The 17,013-nt window shown below is 35.0% G+C and overlaps 1 protein-coding gene across 1 annotated transcript in view; it reads left to right on the forward strand.

The window, feature by feature from the left end:
- The window catches only part of DSC3 (desmocollin 3), a 35,672-nt gene extending 24,421 nt beyond the window's left edge, over nucleotides 1–11,251 (forward strand). The window contains exons 12-16 of the mRNA XM_037509720.2: nucleotides 1,256–1,477; nucleotides 3,858–4,082; nucleotides 6,242–6,363; nucleotides 8,850–9,104; nucleotides 10,971–11,251. Of these exons, the coding sequence (XP_037365617.1) occupies nucleotides 1,256–1,477; nucleotides 3,858–4,082; nucleotides 6,242–6,363; nucleotides 8,850–9,104; nucleotides 10,971–11,168 (1,022 nt within the window). The 3' untranslated portion in view covers nucleotides 11,169–11,251. The remainder of the gene's footprint in view (nucleotides 1–1,255; nucleotides 1,478–3,857; nucleotides 4,083–6,241; nucleotides 6,364–8,849; nucleotides 9,105–10,970) is intronic.
- Nucleotides 11,252–17,013: the final 5,762 nt, after the last annotated feature.

A 17,013-nucleotide genomic window follows, 5' to 3' on the forward strand; every position in this document is an offset into this window, starting at 1 on the left:
AGTCAGATTTTTAGGGTTTATTTTGGCTTAGTTTTATGTTACTATTTTATTTTTAAAAAAGATTTATTTATTTATGCCTACAAGAACTTGGGTACAGGCCAGAGGTACGGGGTGTGAGAGGATTCATCAGAGACAGAGTTGGGAACAGAACAGGCAGATTGACTGAAATACACTGCTGAGGGGCACAGTGGGTGAGACAGGAGAGGTCTGCTGCACCATGTGGGTAGCTCCCTCACTGGGGATTGAACTTGTTCTGCAGTGGCTGTGGATAGCTTCATAGTGTTATGCTTACTCCCTTGCCCCACTAGGGAGTCTCATGTTACTATTTTATTTCTTAATATTCCATATATGAGTGAAATCACAGAGATTCTTTCTTTTTCTTAGTCATCTAACAAGGTGAAACTTCTTGGCCACAAGCTGTCTTCTTAACTTTATATTCCTAGCATGGAGTGACCTCAAATGCTTAAATATCTCTATGTCAGAGGACAATGATGAAACTTAAGTCTAATAGTAGATGAAATGCTCTCATCAGATTCTTCTGGCTCTGTTTATGTCACTTTAAATTGAGACTTTTTTTATGTTATTTTTTAATATTGAAAGGACATGTTTATTAGGAAAAGGAGAAAGAAAAAGAGAGATAGCTGCATAATTACAGGCAGGCAGGTGTTTTGTCTAAATTGAGACTTTAAATGACTTAACTGACGATTAGGTCAATATGATCCTATTCATGTGTTCTATTCTTTACAGTAATCAAGAATTTCTCAATCTTAACTATAGTTTTGAGGCATTTTAAAAAATATCAAGGTGTGGACACTACTCACTACCTCTGTAGACTAACTGAACCAGAATTCCTGGTTGAGAAATCTGGAATCATGTTTTTAACATTCTCCCTAGGTGTTTAAAATGTATACTAAGATTAGATGATATTACTGTAGTTACTTTTCTGCTCTTTAATATCTACCCCAGAAGAAACTCAAGGAAATAAAGTTTGAAATTCAGACATTTATTTTTATTGTTTGGTAATAATTCTGGTAAAAGTTTTATTAGCAGTTGTATCTGATGTGATCAACAGCAATGTTCATTTTAGATCATCTGCAGCTTTCATTTATTTGTTTTCATTTACAATTTCCTCTAGGTCTCAGTTTATTTTAAAAGAACTCCATAAATCATAGGTATAATCCAGTTGATTATTTTTTCTTAAGAAACTACAAACAACTTTGTAAATGACACTAAATATTTTTTTCTTTCTTTCTAGATAATAGATCATGTACTGGAACACTTGCAGTGAACATTGAAGATGTGAATGATAATGCACCAGAAATACTTCAAAATGATCTAATAGTTTGCAAGCCAAAGATGGGGTATATTGACATTTCAGCTGTTGATGCTGATGAGCCTGTTCACGGTGCTCCATTCTATTTCAGCTTGGCAAATTCTCCAGAAATCAACAAAATATGGGCTCTCACCAAAGTTAATGGTACTTAATCAAAAATAATGATTTACATGCTTTGAGAGAACTGAAAATAGATTGACTTGTTTATTCACATGAACTGTAATGCAAAATAGATTCTCATTAACTATTTTGAGAAGATTAACTTAAATGTATATAAATATAATATGGGGCCTATGTTATATATTGTGGTTAAGAAAGATGATGAAGGGCCTCCCCTGGTGGCACAGTGGTTGAGTGCTGGGCTGCGAGGCTCCCTGCAGCATCTGCAGCACCTGTTTTTCCCCGGCCACAGGAGAGGGTCCCACAAAAAAAAAAAAAAAAAGATGATGAAAGAAATCATAATTTTCATGAAGGCAAAAAGTAAATTTACTACAAAGAAAAAAGTCTTTGTTAAAATAATAGACAACTTATTATTAAGACAAGGTGTTTTTACTATGTTTTTTAACTCCAGCTAGGTGAGAGAGAACATAGGATAGGCAGTTTAAATTTTATTGTAAGCAAACTCTCGAAATGAAGAATCGGTCTATGCAATTAGCACTCTGTGGCATTCTGGAAGGAAATGTGGTGAGGTATGAACAGAGGAGTGGCTCTGGAGCCTTCTGGGAAATCGCCTATGATAGTGGTTTCTGGAAGGCTGAGGTATAATAGTATCTATATAAGCCATAGTTGCTCCTGCTTTGTTAATATGTCATACTTTTTCATACAAATGGACTTTTGTGTAATATTTCCCTTCTGCTGAAAACACCTCTCTCCATTCCTTAGTTTTGTATTAATTGATGATATTTCTAGAGCACTTACTACCAGGCACTATTGCAGAGCCTGGGGGGTGCATATAGAGGTTAACTAGATAGACAGGACTCCAGCTTCAGTGCTACTGTCCATGAAGTCTTTCTTGAAGTAGGAGTAGCACCATAACCTTTTGCTACCTTTATTAGAACTCCTTTCATATTATATTATCATCTGTTTTTACCTTTCCTCTCTAATGCATGGATTTCTCAGGATGTTTGTAATCCACTTCTGTATTTCCAGTATTTAGCGCAGTACTTAGTAGATACTTAGTACTTAGTGCTAAGTAGTACTTAGCACTAATTGCTTAATAAATACTTAATAAATAAGTGCTAAGTACATAGTTGTCTTACTTAGTACTAATTGCTTAATAAATAATTGTTTAAATAATGATTTATTAATGCATAAAAGAAGGAAATATTGGAGGAATAAGTAAATCAGTGTGGAGTTTAGAAGGTCTTTGTAGGAACACCAAGAGACTGTTGGATAGGAGGAAAGGTGGAATCTAATGCTGAAGATCTTGTGCTGAGGAGACTGACCTTTGTATAGTAGGTGATAGTGGGTGTGACAAGGCAATGTCATACCCTGATTTATATCTTAAAAAGATGATGTTGGTAACAGGAGAACACTTTCAAGAGGACAGAATTGAGTGGCAAGGAAAATCACAGGCTGCTGTGTATGAATGAATGAGACATGATTATGTCTCAACTGTGGTCTTGAGGGAAGTGAGGGATTGGAAGGATTTTTTTTTTAAGATTTATTTATTTATACAAGCACTGGGTACAGCCAGAAGTGCAGGAGGGTGAGAGAACTCACCAGAGCCAGAATGGAGAGCAGAACAGGCAGACTGACAAAGTACACTGCTGAGGGGAGCAGTGGGCAGCAGGAGAGGTCTGTGCGCCATGTGGGACCCTTGCCCAGGGGCAGGGGATCTAATTGTGCTGTCTGCGCGCCATGTGGGACCCTCGTTTTGGCCAGTTGATAATAACATCATTAAGTAAGGCATAAGATTTGGGAAATATCACAGTTGAAAACATCTATTGGTATAATATAGATTGGTCTGTTTTTGTATATTGCTTATACCTGACTTATGTGACATTTATTGACTTTCTGGTACTGAGATTACTTTGAGATGCAAGCCATCAATCTCAAAGGGTCTGTTGTGCTTTGAAGAATTACCTTATCAGTAAAAACAATGGACAGGTACCAGAAAGTAAATGGATAAAAAAATATGAATTTAAGTCTCCTTTGTGTGAAACTGTTATTGCTAATCTGTTGAATGTCATAAACTAGTTCTCTGGAAGTGTAAATTTGTGTATGTTATGTGCATGTTAAGTGTTAATCTAGCATCTTCAGTTTGTAGTTAAGGAAAGACATAAAAGAATATTAAATACTGCTGAAATGCTACTGGGTTACTCCAATGCCAAATTTTTTCTTCCAGTCTCTCTTCTGGTATTACTGATACAGTAATATCAGTGCTTAAAAGGCAGAAGATAATCATCATCCATTTTTATTCACTTTCATGTGTCAGGAGGTTTACTGAGACAAATATCTTTAACAAAAAGTGTGCTAAGGAAGGAATAAATGACGATCAAACATATATTTTATTTTCTTTTAGATACTGCTGCTCGTCTTACGTACCAGAAAAATGCTAAATTTCAAGAATATAATGTTCCTATTACTGTGAAAGATAGAGAAGGTCAATCTGCAACCAAAACTGTGAGAGTCCATTTGTGTGATTGCACTCACCCTAGTCAATGTAAGATGGCCGCGAGGAGCTCGGCGGTTGTCCTTGGAAAGTGGGCTATCCTCGCCATCCTGCTGGGCATAGCCTTGCTCTCTAGTAAGTCTATTCACTTACATGAAGCTCAAGTGTTTAATAACTATCTGAGTGAAGAAAAAATTTTTTAAAAACAATCTTGCCTAACCATCCATCAGGCATGAGTCCCCTTTTGCATTATTGTCTGAGTTCTGATGGAAGGTGTTTTTATGAGAAGGAGTGCAATCGTTTTGAGATAAAAGATTGGACCAGCTATTGAAAATTCCTTAGATTGCACCAAATCTGTCAAAATAAAGCTTTTATTTCTTGGTCTTCATCCTTTTAGGACTAAATAATGCTATCTAAAACTTCTGCCAGATGAAAGGATCCCCCCAGGTCACTTTCATTTCATGTCTTCTTACCATTTCAGCCCCATGGAGATGTTTATGGAATTGTTTAGATCCCAGTGCCCTCTCTTCATGGGTGTATCTTCCCAGTTTTGATTTCTGTTCACTTTCTTCCTGCCACTTGTATATTTCTGGATACAGCCATATTGTTTTCCTCTCTTTTTATTTCCATCCAGTCCTCCAAGCTAGATTAGCTGTTTTTCCTTTGTTCTGTGATAGGAGTAGTAGTTAAGATCAAGACTTTGTAACCAGACTGTCTAGGTTTATTCCCTGCTCTGTCATTTACACAACATGTAGTTTGGGGCAAGTGACTTACTGAGCTTCAGTTTCCTCATCTGTAAAAGGAAATAATTGTAGTGGTCTACTTTATGAAGTAACACTAAGGATTGATTGAGTTAATGCATGTTAACAGCTTAGAACAATGCATGTAATTTCAAATATGTGTTCACTCTTTTTAGTCAACTCAACACAATATATATTGAACACCTTGTATGATGATACGTATTAAACTGTGTCTGGTGCTTGGAATTCATCAATGAACAAAATAGACAAAAGCAAGGAAAAACCCAATCTGTATTGTAAAAGTAAAATAACAAATAGTGTAAATGTTGCAGAAAAGAAGAGTGAAAGATTTAGGAACTGTAGTGTTGTAGGGGTGTGTTTGTGTGGGGGAATTCTTGCTGGTGAGCACCATTTCTAATAGATGGTTAGATTATCTCTAACTCTCAACAAGGTAAAAGAAGAGGTGAAAGAATCAGCAAGTGGAATACCCATTGAAAGAACTTTTAGTTAGATGTGAAAGCCAGCGCTAAGGTCCTAAGAAATTATGGCGTGGCAGGGAGACTACTGTAGCTAGAGACTACTGTGACTAGTGGATGAGGGAAGAGGATTCTGAATCAAAATTAATAAAGGGTCAATAGCATAGGGCTTGGCACACTTTTTCTATAAAGAACCAGAGAATATAAATTTTAAATTTTGCAGGCCATATGGTTTTGGTTGTAACCACACAAATAATATGTTTAAATATTTTTAAATTTAGCAGAAAAGCAGCTATAGAAAATATTTAAAGTATTTAAAATAAATATTTAAAAATGATTTAAGTATGGCTATGTTCCCGTAGAGTTTTATTGATGGACACTAAAATTTGAATTTCATGTAATTTTCATAGATAATGAACTATTATTCTTTTGGTTTTTTCCACCAACCATTAAAAAAATATAAAAACCATAGCCCTGAGGCCATATGTTAACCTGTAGGTAGCTGGATTTGAGGCTAAAATTTGCCAATCTGTAACATAGTGGTTTAATCATTGTCATGATTACTTATTTTATTATCACATATTTCAAACTTCCACAATTATGATGTAGAGTGAAAATTCTGAATAGACAAAATAAAAAGTAGGTTTAAGGAATACACTTGCAGAAAATCAATTCTGGGAAAAAAGTTTGATTCATCATGTTTTCATTATAAACAAACCATCCTTTAGAGATTAGTAAATCTCTTTAGAATTTTTGTCTTAAATATATATCATTAACTTTAAAAAATTAATTAAAAATAATTTACCTTTTTACTCAAAATACTGAATACTTTAATGTGGGTTGCATTCAAATTTTTCAAGATTATGCTCTGGAAGAACATAAGCAAAATATACATTAAATCACTTTAAATCTTAAAATCTAAGCTAAGTCATTGCCTGTAACTTAGAAAGGCCAAGGTAATTCTTGGACACCATGCTCAGTGGGTTTATTTCCCTCCTGTGTATTTTAGATAATAAGAAGTAAAAGATGAGCATTTTATTTTGTAGATATTAAACTTCTTTTTTCTTTTGTAAATCAGCTGTGCTGCTAACTTTAGTGTGTGGAGTTGTTGGTGCAAGAAACAGAAAAGGTTTTCCTGAAGATTTAGCACAGCAAAACTTAATTATATCAAACACAGAAGCACCTGGAGATGATAAGGTGGTAAGTAATATTTTTAAATGAATATATTTATCTCAATATTTCTAAAGATTTATTTTTATTTATTTTATGCATACAAGAGCATACAAGAGCACTCTGGGTGTAGGCCAGAGTGGGGGCGGGGTGGGTTAGAGGATTCACCAGAGTGGGGAACAGAACAGGCTGATCTACTGAAATACGTTAATGAGGAGAACAGTGGGCAAGACAGGAGAGGTCTGCTGTGCCATGTGGGTAGCTCCCTGGCTGGCCGGGGGAACGAACTCATGCTGCAGAGGCTGAGGATTGCTTCGTAGTGTGGTGCTTAACCCCTTGCGCCACCAGGGAGGCCAGATTTTAGTTTACTTTCAATTCTCCTTTCATTTGCTTAGACTTATGTCTAAGCACAAATTTCTTGTGTGTTGTGTGTGTGTGTGTGTATATATATAAAACACTGTATATAATATATAATATTATATATAACACACTATATATATAACACACAATGGTATAACACAAAGTTATACCATTAAGGAGATTTGATAATCTAAAATTTATTTTTTGATAATACAAATTTACTGTAGCAAGAACATAATCAAAAATGAGGTAGCAGCGCCACCTAATGGCTACTTTCAGCTTTCGTCTCCGATATTTTTTCCCCCTTAAGGCAATGTGATTGATTGATTGATTGATTGATTGTGACTTTTATGAATATATTAGCTATTCAATAAATCATCTGAACTCCAGTTAGTTAGCAACTCTGAATATTAAATAGAAAAAAAAAAACCATAAATTGGTAAGAAGATGGCACGGTGAAACCATAATGGCGATCTTATTCTGAAAGTATCCTTCCTGCTAGAACTGACCTACTGAGGTTTTTGCTGTTAACTAAACTTCTCACTCACCTATAGCCCAGAGAGTTGGTGTAAAACTTCTGTATTAAGTTAATGTTTAATAAAGTCTTTATCTTTTTTTAAACTTGAATTCTTTTAAGTCTTTTTCATTTTAAACATTCCTTTGACTCTTTTTTCCCCTCTAGTTCCCTTTATGTTTTGTTTTGGTTTTTAACTGAACTTTCGGAAAAAAGAAATATACTCCATATCTCTATGACATTACTTTGTGTGCATTCGACACTATCTGGAAATGATTGACAACGATCACAAATGGCCAGTTTTTTACTGAGTCCAGTGGCTGCTTACATAATTTGAACCAGTTCTCCTATTTTGCGTTTTTTTTTTTTTTTTTTTTTTTTTTACATCACTGACCACTGTAGCCTTCTCTTTGCTTGCTTTTAGAGCACTTTCTTCTTGGGTTTGTCAGCAATGTCAGTAGTTATTACAGATCAAGTCTGTGATACATTAATTCATTTATCTGCCTCTTAAAACATGACCATGACTTTTCTTATGGTCCTCTTATTAACCTTTTTTTCTTTTAACCTTCAATTTTCTCTGGGTCATCTCTTATTTCCACGACTTCAACTACTACCTATTGGCTGGTAACTCCTAGAATTCTATCTCCTGCTCAGATCTCCCATCTGTGTTCCAGATCCACATATTTACACACTCATCTTGACATCCCACAAGCTGTTTCAATTCACCATGCCAGTAATTGAATTGTTCACTTTCCTCTTGTCCACAAGCATGTCCTCTTCCCCGTATCAGTGAGTTGTATCATCTATATAGTTGCACAAGCAGCACACACAGCAGTATTCCTGACCTTGCACTTTGTTGCCTCATACATCTAACCACCAGTAAGCTCTCAATGAAGTCTTTCCACTTTTAATTATCACTATTCTACTTTGACGTATGTCATTATTCATCACCTAGAGTAATTCAGTGACCTCTGGATCTTGTGACTCTAAACTTGTCTCCTTATTGTGTTTTACATTATTGTCTAGAATAGCTTTTAATAATGTGTTCCTCCCTATTATTAAAACCCTCTTTGAATCCCCCTGACATTCACTATAGCCTGAATTTTTAGCCTAGTGTTTAGATCTTTATATCATGTGGCCTTTTAGAACCTTCCAGTTTCCTCTTTCTCTGAACTCTGTGGTAGTCATTCAAAACGGGATAAATTGAGAACCACAAAAGCCTCTGGCTGTCCTTGTCTCTAGATCCTCATCTGGTAGTGTATTCTCCCCACTTTTCATGAAGAATTCCTCAATTCAGCGTTTCCCAGTCTACTCTACCTACTCTCCCTGGATTTGAGTTTTAATGCTTTTCCTCTGTAGCATTTTCTATTTACCTATTTTTCACAGTAATCACATTCTTTAAGTAATTACCTTAGAGTAATTTTTCTTTCTCACTGGAATAAGAACTTTTTGGAGCCACTGAGAGACTATTTATCTTTGCATCCCTACACTGGGCTTATAATTGGAAACTGATAAATGTCTGTTGAATGAATGAGTGAATGAATGAATAAAAGATTAAACAAATGTTTTCTCTCGACTGCCTTCCTGTGGCTTTACTTAGAATCCATTTCCTCCCAAATTGAATTGTTTTATTTTATTTCAGTGTTCTGCCAATGGGTTTATGACCCAGACAGCCAACAACTCTTGCCAAGGCTTTTGTGGTACTCTGGGATCAGGAGTGAAAAATGGAGGGCCGGATACCATTGAGATGTTCAGAGGCCACCAGACCTTGGAATCCTGCCGGGGGGTCTGTCACCATCACACCCTGGATTCCTGCAGGGGAGGACACGTGGATATGGACTCCTGCAGACATGCTTATTCCGAATGGCATAATTTCACTCAGCCTCGACTTGGTGAAGTGAGTTTCCCTAAGTGATCTGACTCTGTAATTTAAATGTCCTGGTGGACAGCAATGAGACATAGACATTAACATATACTTTTCACCTGCTTTTCCATATTCTTCAGTGTGTCCTCTTTTTCTCTCACTCTGGTCATTTTTATCCCCTGTTCTTTACATTTTAATAATGGAAATGTACATGATAATAAATAAATAATGTTATATTGTTTATTATACAAGGGATTTTATTTCACCTGTCATATTCTTCTTTCTAAAATTTCATGAAACTTCAGTTTCTAATATTTCTCCCTAAAGTTACATTTCATTTTTAGACGTGGCCAGCAATAGGACATAGAAATTAACAAACATTTTCACTTGCTTTTCCATATTCTTCAGTGTGCCAAATTTTCAATATAGGAGAATATAAAAAAATCTCATTCCACACAATCACAGTGCTCCCCAAATCACATCTGCTTTTCTCTGTGGAAACCAAGCAACTTTATTCAATTCTAAGGTGAACATAAAAATAATATGATCTATATGAATTATTTTTAATATAACAACACCAAAAATACAAAGTATTTTTATTCAAAGGAAACCAAGAATGTGGAAGAAAGGAGGGATTAAATATGGGATTTTCTGTGCTGGCAGTACATCAAAATTCTCTGGGGAGCCTTTAAAAGCATTGAAAGACTCAGGTATAATTGATTTGACATATTTTGCCTTTAAAGCTCTTAGGTGATTCAAGGTAGAGAATCGCTGGATTAAATACTCCTTCTGGTACTCACTGTTCACTTCTTTAGGCAGAGGGTGCCATTATCATCGTAACACAAACATAGGACCAGAAGTCTGTGTTTCTGGTCCTTTGAGGGACTGCAATGGCAATATTCTGTGACCTGGCTGTGGCTTTATATATGGTATTAATGTAAGATCAGGTTGAGAAGGGGCACTTCAGCACTTTCAGGAATATTTTTCCATGTGTACAGTAGGTAAGGTAAGGCTACCTGGGTTATGAAGGAAGACATTTTATGATTAAGTCAGAGATGAGGGCTGGGTTACAGAGGGAAAAGGTTAGGGAAGGAGAAGGCAAAGGAGTTAGACAAGGTGGAAGATGGTCCAGTAACAGAAAGTAAGGGGGGAATCTGGCTATATACTGGGACTCAGCATTCCAAAGACCTGGAATGCAGTATGGGGTATGAGGATTAATAACAATTTCATTGAAATGTTTTTATGCTTCTCTTTGTCATGTTTTGGCTATCTTGGAAACATTCTGTAAAGTTGATATGGTAATTTTTATATGTTACATAACTACATATTATAGCTGTTTTAGTTAACATTTGTTGCGTATTTACTATGTGCTGGGCCAAATGGGGGTGTTTTTCATGTACTGTTATTTCACCATTTGATAATGATCTTGTGAGATAGTCTATATTCTCATTTCAAACAAGGGAGGGTAAGACTTCATAATGTTTAGTAACTTGCTCAAGGTCATATAGCTAATTGAGCAAGCCCTCTCACTCAAAATTATGAATATTTGACTATCCAAGGTCAAATTCTTATCCTCTATGCATATTGTCACCATTGTGGACTAACTTGACCTCTAGATATAAAATTTAAGGAAAATCCTTTAGTGATAACTAAAATGTACTTAAATATAGTATATGTATATGTGATTTTGTATTCATATGGAGTAATAGAAATGTAAAATATATTGACTTTATGGTACGGTTGTGATATCGACCAATCATGTGCATTTTTTATATGTAGGACTCCATTAGAGGACACACTGATTAAAAATTAAACATGAAAGGTAAATAAAAATAAATTTTATGTTCATATGTTTAAATGTGTTTAAAACAATAATACAATCCTTATTTAATTTTACAGAAGTTGCATCTGTGTAATCAGAATGAACACCACACCCCATGTCAAGATTATGTCCTTACATATAACTATGAAGGAAGAGGATCTCCAACTGGTTCTGTAGGTTGCTGCAGTGAAAAACAGGAAGACGATGGCCTTGACTTTTTAAATAATTTGGAAGCCAAATTTACTCCATTAGCAGAAACGTGCACAAAGAGATAATTTTAAAATGTTCCAATTAGACATGTCTTTTCCAGATGTTCTGGAGATTACCAAAGGGGTTATTATAAAAGCCATTCTCAATGTTTAACATGCATAATGTGTATAGGAATTTTTCAAAAATTTTAATTCTGTTACTTCCAATTTGTATTTTTATAGAAATTTGTTGCTTATCTTTTCTAAGAAGTTTAAAATGTTAAAACATATTTTGCCCTTTTTACTCCTGAGTAAATAGACAACTAGCAAATCTCATACAGTAATACTAACATTCAAATTAAGGTCTGTAATAAGCCTTCTTTCCTTTACAGTTCAACAATAGCTAATCTGTACTCGATTGAATATGGTAGAATAATTACCTGGGATAGAAATTCTGTTCTTGATCTAGATTTAATTTAAGTATAATAGGATTATATCAAACACTGTGGCAAATTGTGTTGAATATTTTAGCTCTAAAAAAGTTGGTAGTGCTTAGTACCTCCTATGAATACTAGAATTTTCTTTCCATACTGGTTAGAAACAAGATCATAAAGAGACATCTTATCTATTTGATTGCCCTAATAAGGTCTCAAAAATTTATATAGACATAACTTAAAGCACACCAGGAAAGGGTAGATCAAAAAATTGTGTTGTTTTTATGCTTTTGAAAATGTGCTTTATAATTGACAAAAGGATTATTATGAAGAATATATTTGTTTCCTTATTCTCAAGAAACAAAACTGTATACACCATACAGAGAGTTATTGCCAGTATTTTAATGAAAAATACTAAAAATCTTCTCCTGAGGTTGTAATCACCATCTTAACATTTTTTTTTCCCCCTGAGATTCAGGACTACTGTTGATAATTTGCTAGTAAAGCAAATAATGCTGAGAAAAAAATTGTTTTCTTCTCTGGAGTATTGTACATTCATATTTTCATTTGCAAGTTTAGCACATGTGACTTTTTATTTTTTTCTCTATAGTCATTTGCAATTAGAATGTTATCCATACGTGAATTGTGATTATGCCATATGGTTTGAAGAAACAGATTCCCAAATTAGTTGAGTAGCAACAAGAGATAAACATGCATTTTCATTCACTACCATTTTCAAATAAAATACTTCAAATAAAATATTTCAAATAGAACACTCCTCATTAAATGTTACAAAATGCTATAAAAATGAAAAGAATACATAGAAACTTTAATCCTTGGTGCAATTTATAACATATTCTAAGTATGGCTTCAGTTTAGTGCTCCTCAAATTTGTTCACAAGATAGATCCTCTGAAAGGCCTTGCAAAATACCCCAAAACAATGGTGTTTAAACTTAAAATAATTAATATCTAATCTTACGATAAATCTAAATGCACAATATTGTATGCTCACTTTAAGTGACCGTTTAAATAATAGACAACAAATATTAGGTTCCACTAGTTGAAGACAATTTTGGACAAGAATAATTAAGATTATATTAATTTAAGAATTTTGCAACTCTTAAGAACTGGGACCTATTCCTCCCCCTCTTCCTACACACCTGCAATTTTTTCATAACTTTGGAGGCATAATTTTTTGAAATAACCCATGAAGTGGCAATGTTCTATATGAATATATAGATTGAACTGAGGTTACATACACACACAAATGTATATATGTATATATACACACATACATATGTACTCACACGTTTACACACATATACATATATATTGATATAAACACATACTCATATACCAATGCAACATTTAATATTAAATGAAAAAGGGATGATGATGGTAATTTAAAAAAGAATGAGATATGTCTTATAAGAATGCAGCTTTTAACAAGAGAGAGGTTCTTATGTCTAGATCTTATGTGCTACATGATAACCAAGTTCATGTACTTTTGTGCAGTTTTTTTATTTGTATACAGCTAATTCAACTTTTCTGGTTTCAGTGGAAGTGAGAAAGGGAACCAGGTAGAAAAGTACATTTGCTATGTAGTCTATTTCTGTATGTACAAATTAGGAGCAAGTTGGTTAATGGGTATCACAGCTAGGGTCCCTTGATTTCCAGTAGTGAGATTCCAGAAATGAAATGGTTTTCTTGGAACTAATAATGAAAACTTTTTCAAACTTAATTCTGGTGAAAATAAATCCTTTATCACCATTTTTTCCCCTCTCTCCTATCAATTGACATTTAAACAATAACCACGTCTACTTGGTCAGATTTGAGAGGATAGAGTGAGCTGAAGGGTTTGAGTGGGACATGATTGTCTTAAGATCAAAGACCGACAGATTTGTACTGTGTTCTAATCAAAACCTGGAAACTATTAACTGTCATTTCCCTAGTCACCACCCTGTTTTCAAGTGGTATTGATGTGATTCAGGGAAATACAGCCCTCCCATCAAACACATCAAACTCTTACTTTAAATCTCTCTTCCAGTGTTGTCAATGACATTTAAGTGGCAAGTACTCCAGGCTGTCAATCACCCTGCAGTTGGAGTTATTTATGAGTTTGCTTTCTTCAGCAGATTTTCAAAATACAGGAAGAAATAGGAATTTTGAAAAAGACTAAGTAAGATCATCTGGGGACATGGAATTGTGGAGAAGGCAAGCCCTGTGAGGTATCTGGAGGGTCAGAGAGAAACATGAAAATCCAGGCCTTCAAGGGCAAGGAGAGGCGGATATAGGACATGAGTGGTAGCAAAGGCAACATAGTTTGCTTCATCATTGTTTTCAGGCCAGGCCCTTCCTGTCCCTCTTTTCTCTGGTCCCTGCAATTACATTTTTAGACTTAGACTCTGCAAAGGGTTATTTTTTTTTTAAAGTCTTATCTTTAAACCTTTTTCAACATGCAGTATTCTTCTTCCTGATATGTATAAGCTTAAAATTGTGCAAATTCATTGTGAAAGAAAATATCGTTTTAAAGTTTTCATTTTTTTCCAGTGAATGTTCTTATTTTTTAATGTAAATAACCACATTGTTCTTTCTTATTTTTACAAGGAAGCAGTTAACTATCTAAAATGCAATGAAGCTTGTTTTAAAAAGTTCTTAACAAATCTTTGATTTTGCTATTAATAGAAGTTACTTTTAAAGAAAATGGTAGGTTAAAATAAGCAAAAATTGGATGTGTAAAATCATATTTACAGATACAGGATGTAATAAAACAATGCAACTTGATTTCTTGACTTTGATATATTTAGAGATTAAATCATTCTATAGTGGTCATGTTGTAAGATTGTGCTTAAAACTGGCATGGAAATAGAGATTCTCAATAATGTTTTTGTTTGGAAATATTTTAGAGAACTGGTGATTTTGAAATTATCAACATCATTAATATATACCTTGCTATCTGGGGGGAGATTACTATCTGGGGCACAGCTTTATAGATAATATTTATCTGTATCCATCAATCATCTGATTTTGATTGATAAAGGAGCATTAGAAGGTGGTTGTAACTGCAGATGTTCTAGAAATAAAACACCTATAGTTTCCTTTTTTATTTCATTTTTCTTCTCTATGTTTGTTTATTTTTAACTGAGGTGATATCAGGTACCCCATCAAGTACCCCACCATAGTGCACCCACTACCAACTCACTCATATTCCACCACCATAGACCATTATGTTTCCTCCCCTCTTTCTACTCCCCCCTTCCCCCTTAGTATTTCAGTTCTGTAGGTTTCTTACTTGGATGAACAGTCCAGTCCAGGGGAAACAGGATTGATAAATTCAAAATTTTATAGCAAAAGTTTTAAATTTTAATATAATTTGAACCACAATTTTAATTTCAGGAACACTTACTGTAATCATGTTTTGTGTATTTGCCTCCAGAAATGTGTATTTTTGAATTTGTTTGTGGAAAAAAAAAACACAATGGAAAAATTGTAAGTGTCCAGCATAACTGATTTGGTTAAATATTGGGTCATAGTGTCTGGGAATTGTGGACTCTTGTGTCTGACTTTGAATTTGAATCCTGGTTCTGCCACTTACTATCTGTGAGATTTCAGAAATGCTGCTTACGCCCTAAGTCTCAGTTTTCTTGTCTTTAAGATCAGAGTGATTTCTGTGTAACACCCTTGAATATCAACAGTAAGTTCCTCTCTAGATTTCTTACGTTCATGACTGAGAAGGGTCCATGCAAAAATACTACTTCCTGCTTGAAAATAAATTAACTAGAAAAGGGGCATCATCTCTACTACTGAGATTATCAAAGGAAAGCTAAGAAACATACTTCTTATAAGTATATAAATCACATTTTCATTATCCATTTCTTTTTTTTTAACTTTTTTTTTTAAAGATTTACTTATTTACTTATTTATTTACTTATACAAGCACTGGGTACAGTCAGAAGCACGGGAGGGTGAGAGAATTCACCAGAGCCAGAGCAGGGAGCAGAACAGGCAGAGGGACCGAAGTACACTGCTGAGGGGAGCAACAGGAGGCAGGAGAGGTCTACGTACCATGTGGGACCCTCACCCAGCAGCCAGCAGCCAGCAGCCAGGGATCGAACTGGTGCTGCAGAGGCTGCTGGCAGCTTTGCAGCCCAGTGTGCAACCTCTGCGCCACCGGGGAGGCCCCATTATCCATTTCTTGATGGACCTTTAGATGTTTCTATTTTCCCATTAATATGAATGAACTTGGGAGTTCAGATACCTCTTTGAGTTCCTGATTTTAATTCTCTTGGATAAGTACCAAGAAATGGGATTTATGGATCATATGGTAGTTCTATTTTTAATTTTTTGGGGGGGCCCACCACACTATTTGTCATAGTACCTACACTCCATCTAGAAAGTTGAAATAAACTAGTCAAGGACAAATATTCATGATTCTATGTATATGAGGTCTTAAAAAGTAGACAAATTCAAAAAACAAAAACAAAAAAACAGAAAGTGGAATGGTGGTTAGCAGGGGCTGGAGGGAAGGGGAAATAGAGCGTCAAGCAAGATGAAAATGTTCTCAAGACCTGCTATATCACATTTTGACTATAGTTAGCTATACCGTTACCATACTTGGAAACATTTGCTGAGGCTAGAACTCCTGCTCTTTGTTTCTCATCAAAATTTTTTATTTTATTTTTTTATTGAGAGAAGATTGGCTTATAAAACTGTAAATGACTTAGGGGAATAAGTTCACACCTTTTTAGATGTATGTTACCACACCACACTCCACCACAGACCACTCAGCCCCCTCCTCCATTATCCTCCTCTCCCTCATCCTTCCCTCCCCTTCTAGTAGTCTCAATTCTGCAGTCAGATTTCTAGGGTTTGTATTGGTTTAATTTTGTCTGTTCCTTTATTTTGTTTCGTTGTAGTCCACATATGAGAGAAACCATCAGGCATTTGTTTTCCTCCTTCTGACATAGTTCACATAGGATAATCCCATCATTAATCCGTCATTAACTTTTTAAAAGAAAACATTCTTGGAAACAACCCAGATGCCCAAAAAATAGATGACTGGATGAAAAAGATGCGGTATATATACACAATGGAATACTATGCAGCAAACAAAAAGATAAACTCATGCCATTCACAGCAACATGGATGGAGCTAGAAGGGATTATGCTCAGTGAAATAAGTCAAAAGGAAAAAGAAAAATATAGGATGGTTTCACTTTTAGCAGGAATATAGGGGAACCAAACAAGGAATCAGGGGAAAAAATAATAACAATAAAAAACACAAGACAACAAAACAAAAATAAGCAGACAACTATAAATCAGAGACATTCTGCAGGGGAGGGGGAGAGAGAGGGATCAAAATGGGAGGGAAGAGCACAAGGGAATGTGGTGATGGTGCACGGGTGAATTGGTGGTGAAAATTCTGTGGGGACTACACCTGAGAAAAGAAAGCAAACACTGTAAAAAAAAATGAACGATGAAGTAAAAGATATCTAAAT

This window comes from Talpa occidentalis, unplaced genomic scaffold (genome assembly GCF_014898055.3).
Source record: "Talpa occidentalis isolate TD23 unplaced genomic scaffold, MPIMG_talOcc4v2.1 talOcc4.13, whole genome shotgun sequence".
In the NCBI taxonomy this organism is placed as follows: Eukaryota; Metazoa; Chordata; class Mammalia; order Eulipotyphla; family Talpidae; genus Talpa; species Talpa occidentalis.